This window comes from Lagopus leucura, unplaced genomic scaffold, assembly GCF_019238085.1.
Source record: "Lagopus leucura isolate 7727_CA_CO unplaced genomic scaffold, USGS_WTPT01 Super-Scaffold_100073, whole genome shotgun sequence".
Classification (NCBI taxonomy): domain Eukaryota; kingdom Metazoa; phylum Chordata; class Aves; order Galliformes; family Phasianidae; genus Lagopus; species Lagopus leucura.
Genome location: NW_024962314.1, coordinates 299,907 through 316,109, shown reverse-complemented (window position 1 = coordinate 316,109; position 16,203 = coordinate 299,907). Strand labels below are relative to the sequence as shown.

At 48.3% G+C, this 16,203-nt stretch overlaps 1 protein-coding gene across 11 annotated transcripts in view; it reads right to left on the bottom strand.

Moving 5' to 3' along the window:
• Positions 1-5,648: 5,648 nt before the first annotated feature.
• IGFN1 (immunoglobulin like and fibronectin type III domain containing 1) overlaps positions 5,649-16,203 on the bottom strand; it is a 28,868-nt gene continuing 18,313 nt past the window's right edge. For 8 of the 11 annotated variants that reach the window (XM_042887134.1, XM_042887138.1, XM_042887139.1 and 5 more), the window contains 13 exons: positions 15,287-16,201; positions 14,659-14,783; positions 13,699-13,840; positions 12,854-13,150; positions 11,998-12,297; positions 11,411-11,584; positions 10,867-10,995; positions 10,244-10,546; positions 9,686-9,774; positions 8,706-8,901; positions 8,107-8,406; positions 7,297-7,623; positions 5,649-6,564 (listed from right to left, as the gene is read on the bottom strand). In XM_042887134.1, coding sequence (XP_042743068.1) covers positions 6,551-6,564; positions 7,297-7,623; positions 8,107-8,406; positions 8,706-8,901; positions 9,686-9,774; positions 10,244-10,546; positions 10,867-10,995; positions 11,411-11,584; positions 11,998-12,297; positions 12,854-13,150; positions 13,699-13,840; positions 14,659-14,783; positions 15,287-16,201 — 3,311 coding nt within the window. In that variant the 3' untranslated portion in view covers positions 5,649-6,550. The remainder of the gene's footprint in view (positions 6,565-7,296; positions 7,624-8,106; positions 8,407-8,705; positions 8,902-9,685; positions 9,775-10,243; positions 10,547-10,866; positions 10,996-11,410; positions 11,585-11,997; positions 12,298-12,853; positions 13,151-13,698; positions 13,841-14,658; positions 14,784-15,286; positions 16,202-16,203) is intronic. The other 3 variants (XM_042887144.1, XM_042887145.1, XM_042887142.1) reach the window with 2 other exon arrangements.

Sequence of the window (16,203 nt, the reverse complement as noted above, 5' to 3'; positions counted from 1 at the left end):
CATTCCATCCCAGCTCTCACCTCTGATGAGCAACAATCTCACAATTCTGACCATGCCTTGGTCAGCGAGCATCGAGCTGTTGGGGCAGGGCAGGCACCAAGGAGGCGTCTGGGAGGGGATGATGATGATGATGATGATGATGATGATGGTGATGATGGAGACGGAAGAAGCTTTGAGCTCCCCTTGAGGATCAGGCTGTCAAGTTGCTGCGTCCACCCAGCTTTCATCTCCCTGTGTCCCCACCTCATCCGAGGAGCCTCCACCAAACTGGTTGAGGTGCTGCCCATCTCCTGCTGCCTCTCTCCCATTCCCTGCCAGGCAATGCACAGCTCAGGGTGAAGGAGAGGCACAGGGAGGGAAATGCTTCACACTGTACCATAACATCTGGGACCCTTCTTGCAAAGCTCATTGTTGTTCTGGTCACCTGCAGCCCAAACAAAAAGCATGGGACAGTGTTTGGTTGTGTCTGGGGTGTGGAAATGAGAAGAGCCCAGACTGCCAACCCCTGAGACAACATAGGAGTGCGTTCCAGAGGCTCTGTGGGGTGCACGAGTGCAGCCTGGATGGTGCCCTGTAAAAGCAGTCAGCTCAGGTCCTGCCAGATGCCCCAGGATTGGCTGGAGGGAGGGCTGGGGCACCGTGTCTGGAGGTGATGCTGCCAGAATTTGTGGAAGCATCGAATGGTTGGGTTGGAAGGGACCTTAAAGTCCCTCAGTGCCAATCCCTGCCATGAGCTCCATGCCACCACCAGCTTGGACTGCCCAGGGCTCTGCACAGCCTGGCACCCACAGCTTCTCTGGGAAGCTTGTGCCACAAAGAATTCCCTTCTGGCATCAAATCTAAATCTGCCCTCTTTCAGTTTAAAACCATCTCCCCATTTCCTACCACTGTCAGACCGTCGCTCTACCCGTGTTTGTAAGCTCCCTTCAGGTCCTGCAAAGCCACAGTGAGGTCTCCCCAGAGGTTTCCCTTCTCCAGGCTGAACAAGCCTGACTCCTTCAGCCTTTCTTCTCGGGAGAGGTGCTCAGCCCCAGAAATGCAGTGCAGCCAACAGCTGGCAGTGCCTCTGCAGCTGGAGAGCCTGGCAGGGAGGCCGACAGCCATCTCAACCCAGGCAGATCCCCGCACTCCTCCTCAGCTCTCTGCGCTCACAGCGACCTGCCCCAGCTCAGAAATGCTGCAGGGAAGGGAGAGTTTGTTCCCACCAGGGAAGGAACAGAGATGACAGGGCCAAATTTAGGCAGGGAAGTGTGCGCGTCGATGGCGCGAGGATGCGCTCGATTCCACGCGGTTGTGAAATCCTTTGCGTTTCTGGTGGGGGAGGAAACCTGGCAGGACAGCTTATGTAATGATTTAGCAACAGGTCCCAGCGTCACCCAGCTCTTTGAAGTGGGGGGTGGACCCGGGGTGCGACGGAGAGCGGAGGAGGGCGGTGAGCACTGCCCAGGGGTTGTGCGTGGCCACGTGTCTGTGGCACAGAGGGCACCGATGGTGGGCTGGGGCACGGGGACACGGCGTGGGGAAGGGATGCGGAGAGAGCTCAGACACCATGGGATGTTATTGACATCCATGGGATGGGATCTGCGTGGCAATGGCCCTGAAGGATGAGGTGGATGACCCAGAAGCTCAACCCCGTGTCTAAATAAATCTTGAAACCCGTTAAATAAAAACTGCTGTGAACGAGCAGCAAGCAGAAGATCTGTGTGAGTTGTGCTGCTCACGTTATTATTTAAAGAGACTGCTTCTCTTAATAGTGAAACCTACAGTGCTACTGATCAGAAGGGAGCTCATCTTGAGACAAGACTTGAGGCTGATCCACATGTCACACTTCACTGCGTCTGCTTTCCATGAAGAGCCCTCAGTGAGCTGAGCTTTGGGCAGGTATTTCCACGTCCCCTTGCAGACTAAACAGGGACAGCAGATTTTTGAAGGCAATGTGCAGCTGGGCATGCGGGCAGCTCGTGGGTATCAGTACAAAAGATGGGAGGAGGAGGTGGGAGATGTGATATTCTGTGATACGTGGCACCCACAGCCCTGGAGCGCAGCACAGCACAGCTCCTCCCTGTGACAGTGAACCAAGATGCCTGTGCAGGTGTGGAGAAAGCTGTGGGCTTTGTGACTGCTCCATCCATCTCCTGTGTTGCCCAAACCTGTATGTCACTGCCCAGGGCAACCTCCTTTGTCAAGGCTTGGTTGGATGCGCTGAGCTGCCTCACGGCTGTGTGTGTCCCTGCTGTCCAGGGGGGAAATCATGGAAGGTTTTAGGTTGGAAGGGACTTCTGAGGGTCCTGGTCCATCCCTGTGTTCAAAGCAGGGCTCACCCCAATGGCAGCCAGGCCGCTCCAGCCCGTGCCCAGCGGAGGTTTGGATCTCTTGGAGGATGGGGATGTTCTGATCCCAGGGCTGCACCTTTCTTATCATAAAGGCTTTTTCAGTCAGAGCTGCTTCTGCTTCAGCTTCTGTACAGCGTCACTTGTTCTTACCCATGGAAGTGAGAGGGCCTTGGAGAAGTCATGGAGGCATAGAATGGCCTGAGATGAACACTGTGCAGCCAAGCTGCCACACATGGTGGCTTTAGCTACAAAATCAGCCACATCATCTGGAGAACGGGCAGGATGGCAGCTGGATGTGGCTGCTGCTGGGCTTTATAACATTTCTTCACCCTTCCTGCAAAACTGAAGGATGGAGACCTGCAGTGTGAGCATGCCAAGGCTGCAAGCTGGGTTCACCACTTCTGTAACACCAAAAAGCAGTTTCTCTTTTCTTTAAAGACCCGGTAACTGCTGAGGTTGAAATACACAGCTAATTTTATTAAAATTAAATCATTAAGGACTGCTCTGCTGCTTAGGAATGGCTGGAAAAAAAACAAAACCCCTTACCTTCCCTCTGTAGATCAAAGTGCCTCATCTTCCTCTTGTAACAAAAACAGTCTGATGTTTTATACAAATGTTTGATGTAGAAAAGCAGAAAGGATGTTCCAGGTGTTATTAACTAGCAGCAGCCCTGAAGAATTTGTAACCTCTGATGTCAGCCAGGATAAAACGAAACAAAATCAGAACCTTTATGGGCTTTAATGCAGTTTTTCTGGACAGCCCTACTGGACGCCTCACCTCCTGGCAGTTTCCCCCTGCAGGCAGCTGAAGCTCCCTGTCTGAGCTCCTCTGCTGCCCTGCAGCCCTACGGCAGCACAGAGCCAGGACTGCGGCGCTTCATGGCCAAAAGGAGCACAGGCAGGGATGCTCCAGGCACCCACAGTCCAACACCAGCACACAAGAGGCAAAGCAGGCTCCCAGGCCATGCTGCACACCCACGGACTGCGCAGCCTTGAGGATGCTGCAGCAGCTGCAGGCAGCCCACGGGATCTCGGGGTCACGGGTGCAAAGCTTGCTCGTGTTTGGTTGTCTTTAAGGCGGCCAGGGCAGCCTCCCAGCAGGGCGGGAGGAGGTGGAGCAGCCCTGCCGAGGCATGTGCGTGTGCACAGGTGCTCTGCAGCTCCGCCAACCTCGGGACCCAGACATTAAGCTGTGATTTGCCTTGCCAGACGAGTTTTCAAAAGCAAGCTATCAGCTCCTGCTCCCAAACACGTGTCCGTCATAGAGTTTATCCTCTGCTGGAATTGAGCAACTCAATTCTCCTCTTGCATTACTGAGCCTTTCAAGCATCATTTGATAACCAGTATGAGCGCGGCTCCCCAGGAATTGCTTCATCTTTTGGCGTGTTTTGCCCTGCCAAAACTCAGTTTCAAGCTACCTATAAATTACGCTTCCCGCTTGGCTTTCATCTGCTCACCATGCAATGGGAGAGAACGAGGCCAGGATGTGCCACAGCAGGGCTGAGGACTGGCTGCAGGCACAGCATGGCAGGCAGCAGCCCGAGGAAGCAGAACAAGCACAGCCCACTGCTGGCCTGTATCAGGGATGGAGGGCCCTGCTGGCTGCTGCTGCCAGAGATTTGGAAGATGAGAGGAAAGAGGGCAGGGAAAGCTGTTTTGTTTTTTTTCTTGCAGGGTTGTGAATGGTTGAGAAAAGGAGCAGTGGGCAGAGAACAGCAGTGGGCAACGCCTGTCCTCACCAAGGAACTGCAGGCACAGACAAGGTGGGGAGAAATGCCAAGCTGCCAGCACTGAAAAGGAAGATCTGCACAAGCCAGCAGCTCCTGAAACCACCATGTGGGGCACCTGGAGGGGCTGGCATCGCTCAGACCTAAGGTTTGGGCTACAGAGCAGCTTTGCTTGCACGGGAGCAAGCAAATAGGAGGAAATGTCAGTTGCAGGGTAACAGAACTTCCCAGGTCAGTGCCTCTGGGTCTGTCATGTAAATGTGCATCTGCTGGAGAAGGCTGTGCCTGCTGAGGGTGAGGAGGAGCCAGCAGCACCAGTGAGGCTCAGGGAAGGCAGGTGTCAGCCATAGCAGGTTGCTGACCTTCTGGTCACTTTGGTTCTTCCATTTCAGTGCTGGCCTTTTGGCTCTGCTAACTGTGACCCCTTGGGCTGCCAGCCCACAGCAGTGCATGGGGTCGTTGTCACCAAAGCACAGGACCCAGCGCTGGGTTTTGTTGGAGTTCATCCCATTGGCCTCAGCACATCCAGATGCCCCTGTAGGACGCTCCTACCCTCAGGCAGATAAGTTCTAACTTGGCGCCGTCTTCATCATCCAGGAAGGAGATGTTCAGCCTTTCAACAACTGCTAAGACGTGCCAGTGGCAGCTCTTATCCTTATGGTGGGTAGCAGAGCTTGAAGCACCCTGTGCCTCTGAAGATGGAATTGCAAACACCCTCAGGGTTGGAAATCCCTCTCTGCAGGGCAGCCCTGGAGGGCTCTGCAGTCCTACAGCTCCTCTCCCTGGAGATGGAGGGATGGGACCAGCTGTGCAGAGGAGCACAGAGGCCACTCCAACAGCTGCTGCTCCCTGCCCACCCCCAGGGCACGAGGTACAGAAGATGGCAGCTGTGGCTCCAGTCCTACCCCAGGACTTGCTTTCTGCCCTAACAGGATCTTCTATCACATAAAGCAGTGCCACCCCAGCAGCCCCACTCTGCCCCAAGCAACACGAAGGTCTGAGGAACCTGGAGGACAGATTGTAACAAGCTTTTCCCAGCACGAGGAGTGGTCAGATTTTGCTCAGCTCCGCAGCTACCATCTCCCAAAGTCACAGCCCTACTGCAAAGAGCGATAGCAGAAGGGCTGCAGAACGGGTTGTAGTAATTTCTCTAGATGTCACCAAACAGCAGCACGCTTTCAGCCCCATCAAGGTGCCAGGAGTGGTTTGCCAGCCCACAGGGACCACAGCATGAGATCCTCGTGTGAAGCCAACAGCGAATGAGCAGCACAAGGAATGCAGGAGGGTTTTAGCAGCGCTGCCTGAGCAACACGATTCCTCTCTGCTATGCCAGCAACTGCGTGACTGCTGCAGGTGCCAGCCAAGAATAGCAAATGTAATGCCACACATTCACTGCTCAGCCCTACAGGATCTCATCAGCACCAGTAAATCCAAAGCTAGTGAGACCTCGCTGGTGTTTATCACTCAGCTTTGCAAGAAATATACAGGCACTGAATGTGAAAATGCTGTTCTAATGGAGCTGGATTAGCATTCAGAAGTGGCTGGGCCTCCTTCCCAAAAAAACGAACACATTTTACACTGAAACACTGTAATTTTACTGAACAACTGTTTAATGTAACGATCTGCTGTTCCTACATCTGTACAACATTGTACAAAATATAACCAAAAAACATTTCAGCCCCATATAAATGTTGCACTGGCTGTCTGAGGACCCAGTGGCTTTAAGACTCTCCTATTCTCTGAGATGCTGTCACGGAAACTGTTGTGGTGCCAAAGCTCCAAGGCACTGTGTGGTCACCAGCACGTTTTGGCTTTGCAGTCTCATTCTCCATTCAGTGATGGAATCCTCCAGCCATAGCAGAGGACCTTTGGTTGTACTCCGTACTTCTGGTCAAACATGAAAGATTTTTAACCTCTTTTAGCATTAAGCAGTAATATTCTAGGGATGCCACGAGGCAGGGACAGCTACGTTTCAAAGGTGACATGAATGTGGCAGCTCAGCACTGCCACATCCTTTTTTGTAGCTGATCTGCTCACGCAGATACAACTGGGTCTACATTTCCATTCATTCTTGTCCACCCACTTTCATTGCCAGTAGCACAGGCTCATGTTGCCCTGTCTGAGAATTGCTCTTACACAGATAAAGCCAGCAGCCCGAGCAGTGAGAGGTGAGATGGTCTCACACCTGTCTTCTCCACACAAAGTCTCGTTTTGGCCAATTGTTTTTCCCTCTCATCTTCAGAGTTTCGGAAGCTTCTCATTTGTATTTTAAAGGTCGTAGAAGAAAATCAGGATCACACAATTCCCAAAGCTTTTCCCCACCGTTTTGACTACGATGCAGCATCCTGTTCAAAATGCAACTACTGGATCTGAAAAAGCACTCAGACTATATTGCACATCTGAAAACAGACACGTAGCCTTTGTGCAGGGCCAGTGCTCAGAGAAAACCTTGTTCACACTGGAGTGCAGAGGAGGTTTCAGGAAGGTCCTGTCACAGGCAGGAGTCTGAAAGTAAGAGGAAGAGAAGTAACTCAGCAGGGGAACGGGCTGACAGGCATAATCCTCAAATGTTGGAGGGTCAAAAGGACCAGCATCTGAGATTTATTTGACCCATTTCTCCATTCATACAATCTCACCAAAGCATCCTGACCTACATACAGAAACATGTCTCAAACTGAAGGATATTTCATGATGAACTGAGTGAACTGCCCATGAAATGTGTCCATAAGTCCATTCACCCTTGGCCAACGGCGCTCATTCTGCACCCACATCAGGACCCTCGTTGACTCCGGCCAACTTAGAGTCACTCTTCCCTTCTCATTGCCTTTGGTCAACCAACCCCAGCTTCTCTCTCTCTGTTTCACCTTCCTACCACCCAAGTCTTCTTTCCTGCATCTCTTCACTGTAGAGAAATCTAACATAGATACTACCTTATTAAATGAAGTCTGGATATTTATTCCTAAGAGATTTGCTCAATGTCAATCCAAACTGCTGCACTCATGAGGAAATCAAGTATTTTTCTTTTTCCACATTTGCCTTTCCATTTCTGTTTCACTTTGACCACTCTGTAGGTTAATTAAAAGTTCCATAAAGCAGTCCAGACACATTCTGCATCTCAGGATACTGCTCCTATCAATACATACACCTGTATGGCTACTATTTTTAAGGCGTCCTGACACAATAAACGTTTACCTTGACACCACACGATGAAAGAAAGGGATGCTTAAAGACCATTACCTTTAACAATGAGGGAGGCTTTGCTGAAAGCACGGCCCAAATCATTGGTGGCTTCAACCATGTAGTCACCTTCATCGGCCTTGGAAGCACCGAAGATCACCAGGGAGCAGACACCAAAGTTGTTTGTGCCAAAGTAGGAAGGATTGTTGGAGAGGTCTCTGCCATCTTTGTACCACGTGATTTTGGGGGGTGGGTGGCCTCCAACCGCACAGCTCATGCGGCACTCGGTGCCAGCGATCACCACGTGAGGCTTCAGGGGGACGAGGAATCGTGGAGGCTGGTTCTGATTTACTCCCTTGTACCTCTGTGGTCTGACTTGAATGTCAGCTGGTGGAAGAAGGAAAAAAGCCTCGTACAACATGGCACACGCTCACTCAGGTGCTGCTTCATGGGGATGGAAGTCAGAGCAAAGGATTGGCTCAAAAGCACGGCAATTAACGTCTGGCATTCTGCACCTCCATCGTCTGAGATGCAGCACACCTGTGGATTGTAATTGCTGTTCCTTCTCAAACTGGCCAGAGTGTAACTTGCAGCCACAAACATTAGTTTCTGCAAAATTCAAGCCCTAGATGTTGCTGGGAATGAGTATCACAAATTACCTGACATGGCAGGAAACAAAGGCCTGCAACAACAACCATGGAGAAATGATAATCCTTCCCTACCAAAATGGAATTTCTTAGGGTGTTCTCTACACACTCTCATTTTGGGCAACTAAATGCTTACAGGAGGAGGGACCCATTCCAATGTGGTAGAAACAAGGAACACAGCACAACAACATCACACAGATGGCTATCTGTAAAAGCATTTTACCCTTTTGTTTTCGAACTCTCCAAGGCTGCGCAGTGTCGGATGGACGACTGGATCCCAAGTAATTTTTTGCCACCACCCTGAAGTAGTAATCCCTGCCTGGGATCACACTGGTGTACGTGAACTTGTTGGTGTAGATCAGGTCACCCACCACGTGCCACACGCCCTTCTGTGATTCGCGTTTCATGACTGTGTAGTAGAGATTGCTTTCCCATTTCTCAGATGTTGATGGCTCCCAGGTTACTGTCACTATATTTGGCACATTCTCTCTCAGTTCAATAGGTCCAGGTGGTTGTGGGATATCTGTCAGATGAAAACAAGCAATACAGGAGATGCAGGAAAAGCTTCAAGTCCATCACGTATTTCACGATTGAGCTTTTGGGAGACACCCTGGTCATCAGATGGGACAAAATTGGATTCCTTCTCCAGATGCACAAGCTTGTTTGTTACTAACTGAGCTTCTGCTGCATTAGACCGAACTGCTGGGGCTCCTTCCCTTCTTGTGGATAAAGGTAAGAGAGCTGAACTCAGTCCACTGCCTACCACATATTCACCTGTAAGTCCGTTATGCACACAAACACAGAAATGCAGGTGATAGTTACCCGTAACTTGAACTCGGAAGCTGAATGTTTCTCTTTTCCCTGTCCCACTCGTGAGCTCAACAGTATAGATGCCACTGTCAGTGAACTCAGCTGCTTTAATCAGCAGCTGGGAGGTACCATCCTGAGTGCTTATTTTAGCACGGCTTGGAAGAGAAGCTCCATCCTTTAACCAGGTCAACACAGAATCTGGAGGTGCCTGTGAAGAATAACTCTGGTTACAGCACAGGTGCTTCGCCTCCAAATGACAGTTCTGTTACCTCATTAAAATGCACCCCTACATGACACAGCTAAGGGTTGCATTGGAATATCAGAGATTGGCTCTAAGAGCCCTGGATACAGAGCTGCTCAAGAGTTTCTCAGTACAGGTACAGCTGTCAAACAAGGTTTGCTAGATCAAAACCAACAGACATCAGTATTTTCTATTTTCTACTTTAAAAAACATTTGCTTGTTTCTGAAAGAAAGAAAAATGTCCTTGAAGTGCTTATTTCTATTTCTCCATCTTTGGGCTCTACATTCCAAAAGAGCAGCTGAGTTGGAGCAGGGTCAGCAGTATGCACACTTTACCTTCCACACTCCTCCTGATATCCCAGACTTCACCTGTCTCGTTCCAACCTTAAGTCACAGCACACTGGATTTCTGTAAGTGACAACTTATGCCCTGCTGTGCAGGAAGACAAACACAGTCAAGAGAATGTTGCTAGAAGTGCTACCCCCAAAGGCTTTCTGAGGGAGCTGGAGATCAGTTCCAGATGGTGGTAACTCTGAGATGGTTGGACGGAGAGCATTCCAAGCACTTTATTTGCTGGGGTTGCTGAATAACTATAAATCTCATAAACCACGAATGTCAAGAGTGACAGCTGAATTCTTTTTTCCTGTTTTCCTCATGCAGAAAGCATACGCAGCACAGGCAGATTAAAGGATTTGCCCAGTGTCTTGTACACATGGAAAAAAAAAAAAAGGATTTCAATCTGAAAACTCACCTCAAAAGGAATATTCACTCGAATTGCGTTTCCTGCTTTTATAAGCAGGAAATTTTTCACTGTTTTGTCTATTATGAACCTGGGAAAAACTGGAAAAGACAGTGATTACTGTAAACAGTTTTATGTTATGACATAATCATCAGCTGACAACTCAGGTGCATGTGCTAGCCTTTCCAACAGCTTGTCTGCAGGCTGTTGATAAAGAGCAGTACAGTAGAAAAAAAGTTCCTTGATTCACTAGCAGAGTTCTTTGCTAATCACTGCACCTTTCATGTTTTATTGTTTTTTACCTAGCACTCTAATTAAATGAGAGGAAAGGATGTTCAGCTACGTTCACTACAGTGTTTGCATACATCTGATGTCTCAGCCATGGAAAAAACTATGGCATGCTTCACCCCCTCACACGGGTGATCCTCTGTGTAAAATGACACGAATGCAAAAAGAAATTGCAATGGACACTTATGGGGAGCTGGACTAAGAGCACTTCTTGATGCTCTCAAAAATTCTTTGTGCTTTGAGGGATCTTGAAGAGGAATAAAAGCTGATGTGGAGACTTACCAACGGGACGAACGACTTCAGTGAAAGCTTCAAGCTCTGTGGCTTCTCCTGGGCCACAGTCATTGATGGCTCTCACACGTAGGAAGTACGTCTCCTTGGTTTGCAGGCCTTTAATTTTGTAAGTGGTCGTTTCTATAGGAAAAATGTTGCATTTGGTCCAGCTGAGGCTGTTGGCAGACCGCATCTCCACGTCGTAGCCTTTCGCACCACTTCCCTCTTCTGCTTCAGGTACGTTCCACGTCAAGGTGACACTGCTGCTGTCACTGATGGTCATCTTAAGGTCCCTCACTTTACCTGGAGGTTCTGAAAAGGGAAATTTCATTTAATCTGTTTTTCTGGTATACGTGTACCCTCTTTTCAGTCACTTCCTGAGATCCCCAACGTTCTTGCAGTGCATTGGATCTCCACTCTGCACAGGGCATCCGCCATATCCTGACTTCAACATCACACAGGAAATCCTTCCATTCCTCTCTCATGCAGACAGCGCACGCTCAGCCATGAAACATTCCCCATTTGTTATCTTCACATACTTCTACATAGCACTGAAAACACTGCCTCCTCAGTAACATCCCAGTCTCCATTCAGGTACTCCCAAGACAGAAGGATGGTGGCAGTTCACTTACTTGTGGAGTCCCGAGCAAAGGCAGGTTGTGATGGTGCACTGATATCTCCCATACCAGAAGCATTGACAGCTGCCACACAAAATTCATATTGCAGACCCTTCTTGAGATCAGTTACTTTCAGCTTCTTGTCTGCAGACAGAAAATGAGAACGTTGGCTTGAGTGAGCAGTTCCCCAAGCAGAAAACAGTGAGACAATGTTGTACTTTTAATCCATGCAGAACAGTAGACTGAATCCTCAGGAGTAAAGTACAAATGCAGTCCCAAGTTCCCTTGTCTTCTCCTATCCTAGAGCATGCACACTTCTGAGGCACATTCATTGTATTCTATTCCAAAGAAAATATTCTTTGAGAGCTATTAAGCTACAGACAGGACAACATTGCTTTTCCTTATAGGATAATCCTAAACTCTTCTATATCAGAGAAGAGCCTAGCCTGCACCTGATGGATATAACAGCACATGCTACCTTCTGATCTCAACACAGATGAGCTCTCAGCCTTTTTTCAAGCCTTTCAAACTCGTTCCAGGGTTTGAGTGAGCCACCCACCTGCTATGGGCACACTGTTGACTGGCACCCAGGTCATGCTGCCCATCTTGCGTTTCTGAACGATGTACCCCGAAATTCGGGAGCTCCCAGTTTTCCGAGGTGCTTTCCAGGATATTGTGATGGTGTCTTTGCTGACACCGACGATCTCAGGAGGATCTGGGGCACCAGGTGTAGCTAAGAAAGACATCAATGTTTTATTATTAGAATGCTTCTAGTGAAAGATATGGAAATACACCTGCTGGATCATTTCTTCCAGGTTTCTCCAATGTATTTATGTGGGTGTGTTTTAAAAATCTGACTGAGACCACTCTGATCACTTTCATGCCCTCCTCTGGACCCACTCTAACAAGTCCACATCTCTCCAGCACTGGGAGCCCCAGAGCTGCCCTTGACCTACTGACCACACTCTTTTTTATGCAGCCCAGGCTATGACTGCCAAGCCCAGATTTGTGTGAACACTTCACAACCATGACTCAGGTTTAAATGTGTAGCAACATCCAAAACACAAGCAGTTTTCTTGACGTGAAACTCTGATAATGAATTTCCCATAGGGTTCTGGGACACCATCACAACAAGTTATTCCTCACCTTTACTGATTGTCACCACCTCATTTGATTCCAGTGCATCGCTGCTTCCCTCTGCATTCACAGCTCTCACTCTGAAGTAGTAACTCATGTCCTGTTCCACTTTGCTGGTAGTGAACGTGGTGCAGCTCCTGGGGGTTTCTCCCAGAGTCACCCAGTCGCTCTTGCCCACCTGCTGTTTCTCAATAACATAGTTTTGTACTGGTTTGCCCCCATCATCTTTCGGGGGATTCCACTGAATGGTGACATCATTGGCAGAGCTTTCTACAATTTTCAGGGGTCCTGCAGGTCGCTGTGGCTTGTCTGAAAGATAAACCACAAGCAGCTCAGTTCCAGATCCAGATGCATTCCCAGGCTTGGAGCAGACAGTCTCACTCACCAGCAGAGACTCAGTTTCTGATGGTACATATGCCTACTCGCAGATTGAAATCCAGGCACTTAAGCTGTCTCTTCAAATGTCCACTCTCCTAATTTTGATAAGGGAGGAAGCCAGGCCCTTGCTCCACGGGCTGACTGTTCTCATAAGCATTGCACAAAGAGTACAGACATTTGTGGCAGGATTGAATTTGACCTTGATGTTGTGTCTGTAGATTTGCCTGCTGTGTATAGCCCTACCTTCCACAGTCTCCCAGCATTCAAAACTCAATTAATGAGGCTGTCCAAAATGAAACCAGACACGTGTCGCATTAAAGGGCAAGTAGCACGTCAACAACCATTGCCTGCATCTTGATCTATTGGAAACACAGCCTTGTTCACCCTGGAATAGCTGGTAGTCTTAAGCAAGGCTGTGACCAGAAGTACTGGTTCTGCTCCCTCAGCCTTATGATGGAAGCCATCGTAGATGTGATGGGGATCTTACCTATTACCTCAACCTTTAGGTCAATATCCAGGATTCCACTGTCATTCTTCAGCCTGACTTTGTAATCCCCACAGTCCTTTCTCTCTGCATTGGAGATGGACAGCATGGTGAAGGTGTCTGTTTTATCAACACGAATCCTTGAGTCATCTCCCAGTTCTATTTTGTCCTTTAGCCACATTGCTCTGACTGGAAGCCGGCCCTCAAAAGGGATCTTGATCACAACTTTCTCCCCTGCCTTGGCCACAGTAGGAACGCTCATTAAGTTTTTTAGGAGAAATTCGTTCACCTGTGGAGGATCTAAAACAACAGTGCAAGGTCATTAAAAACTGCAGATCAAAGAGGATAAGGCTAACCTTGGAGGGAAGGACTTTCCCCCGTTCATTGCTGCTCTATATTCCAAACATACATTCCAAATAGTTTAATTTGGTTCTCTGGGGGGCTTATCCAAATCAGTCCATGACACTGCAAAAGCATGTACCTTCACCTTCATTTGTACACTCAGTGCTTCACACTGTGCACTTTGCTACAGGACAATTTTCAAATAGCATTTATGGCATCAATTTGCTCCTTCGCACGGGAGCAAATTTTCATCAGCAGCACAAGAATGAAGAGCCTGGTTTAGTAAAGCAATATGTGCACCCACCAAGTCTTTAAATTCATAGTGAGAAGCTTTGCACGAAGGCTCCACAGTTACATTTTTATGTACCAGCTTGTTACATCTCCCAGATACTAATTACAATTAAATCCCAATAGCCAACAATGGGTCCTGAGTGAACCTGCCCCATTTCAAGCACTGCAAGGCCAGCATTCTGCATTGAAAGCATGGGTCGTTTGAACAGACTCACCTTCAACAAAAATTGAAGCTTCAGTTTTTATATCTCCAGCTTCAAACCTATACTTCCCAGCATGAATGTCTTCTACTTTGCTAATAATGAGTTTGTGGACTAGACCTTCCTTCTCCAAAGTGACTCCTTCCATGCTTGTTAACTACAAGATAAAGATAAAGAGTACTTTCATTCTTAAATTAAAATAAAAAGGAAACATTTATGAATGTCACACATGTTTCATTTCAATATTATCCTGGGATTACGTACCTGCTGACTAATTCACCACTACAAAGGCTTGAATCAAAGTTCATTACCATAAATAGAAGCGTTAATTGTACCTCTGCCCCTAAAATACTACTGTCACCAAAGCCTCTTTTTCTATTCTTAATGCTAAAACTTTGGTCCAGGCTCCAGGATGGCACCTTGGAACTTCTGACAGTATCACACAGATCCCACAGTCTGACCTGGGTTGTTTAATGTTCTTTTGGGATATAGAATATGATGCCTACACTTGATTCTAAGCACTAATCTGAATGAGTACTTCTGGTGTTATGCCTGCCTGAAGATCATTTGAAGGTTTTCCTTTATTTTTTGGGTATCTCTCTGACACACCAAAGAAAAGAAAAAGGATTGCAGCACAAAGAAAAGCCCCATTTCATCGCCACCTATATAAAAGAATCATAGACTGGCTTAGGGTGGAAGGAACCATAAAGGTCATCTGGTTCCAACCCTCAAATGGAAAACACAAAGGAAAATCCAAAGCTTCCTAAGGAGGCAAGGATGGAAATGTCTTGAAGCAGGAAGGTGGAAAAAATCTTGGTGAGTTTCTAACCAGAATATTTAAACAGTCTCCTGCAGAGGCCTTCTAGGACCATACTCAGAGCAGAGGGATGGGCATCTTGACATGATACTCAATGAGAAGTGAAGTCAGAGAGCAGGGCATTACCAAGTGAAGAAAACAGGCTAGAGGACACTTACCTTTAACCCATCCTTAAACCAGGTTCCTGTTAAGTCATGTCTATTGACAGCACACGACAGCTCAGTTGGTTCCCCTTTCAGGACTCTGACATCAGCTAACTGCTTGTTGACACGAGAGCGTGGAGCTGAAAGTTCAGACAAGAAAATGTTGAAAAGAGGCTAAGTCTGTCTTGCACTGACAGAAAGTGCAATGAGGAGAAAAGACAGTTTTGGTTTTTTTAAATACATCTACCTCAGGCATAACACGTTGTGGTGGGTTTTTTTTAGTGATGATGTTGGCCAGCTGCACTGAAGGACATTCTAGTTGGCTGCATACAATACAGTCCTTGGATGTACAATACACTTCTTGTGTGCTTCTTGCAGTTCCACTAGGCATGTGCAGCCCCCCCACCATACACATAAGTTTTCTTATTTTTACAGGTTTTGATGCTGTCATCTTGCTAGTGCAGCCACTGTTAACATTCAAATGGCTGCATACACAACATTCTTCTTTCCTGAGTGTTCTCTAGCCTCATGTCTCCCAGTCTCTACAAATATAAAGGGCTGCACCACCCGAAATGGAGGACCCAGAGCCTGTTCTTGTTTGTACCAAAACGCAAAGACCAGTGGCACAGAATTAAACACGTACCTTTCAGATCATCCAGGTGATGACGTCTTCTGTTTTCTGTACTTTCTGTACTCTTCAAGAAATCACCTGCTTTAATATCAAGGCTAGGTCCCTGTTTTCTCTGGCTTACTGAAGGACCACCATGAAGGGCTGACATCTGATCAGAACCCTGTGAACTTTGACTGAGAATACCTGGCTTCCACCCACTAAACAATTTATCGTGGAATTTGCCCTCTGCACCTCCAAAGGAGGAATCCCTGTCGTAAGGAGAGCCTGACTGTCCTAAATCCCTGGCCTCAGCCCTAGCATCACCTTGACTGGAAAGTGATTCTCTGTCGTGGGATGAACCTTTGTGCTCTGATCCTCTCAAATCACTGGCAGTCCCCTTCCCAGCTTCACCATATGGAGATTTGCCAGCACGTGAGTCCAGCCCATACTCACCAGCCTTTCCAACAGCACCAACCACACCTTCTTTACCATGGACTGAGTACAACTCACTCCCATCACCTCCCAGTCTGCTAGCACTGCTTTCCCCAGCCCTGGATCCAGCTGACCCATGTGCAGATCCAGCACCTCGTATGGCAGAGCCACCAACACCCCCACCTTCTGAGGATAAGGCAGCTCCTCCTGCTCCACCCAGAGACCCTTGAGCTCTGCCCAGCATAGCATCCTGACCATGGTGAGATCCCATCACTTCTTCGCCTCCTGAAGGAAAATGAGCGGCTCCTGACCCAGCTGCTGCTGAGAGACCATCTTTTCCATAGGAAGAGCCAGCGTCCCTTACACCAGCTATACTAACACCAGCCCCAGCTGGGAGACCATCCCTCCCATATGGAGACCCAGCTGCCCCTGCTCCAGCTAAACCTGCAACACCAACACCAGCCCCAGCCAGGAGACCATCTGTTCCATATGGAGACCCAACAGCCCCTACACCAGCT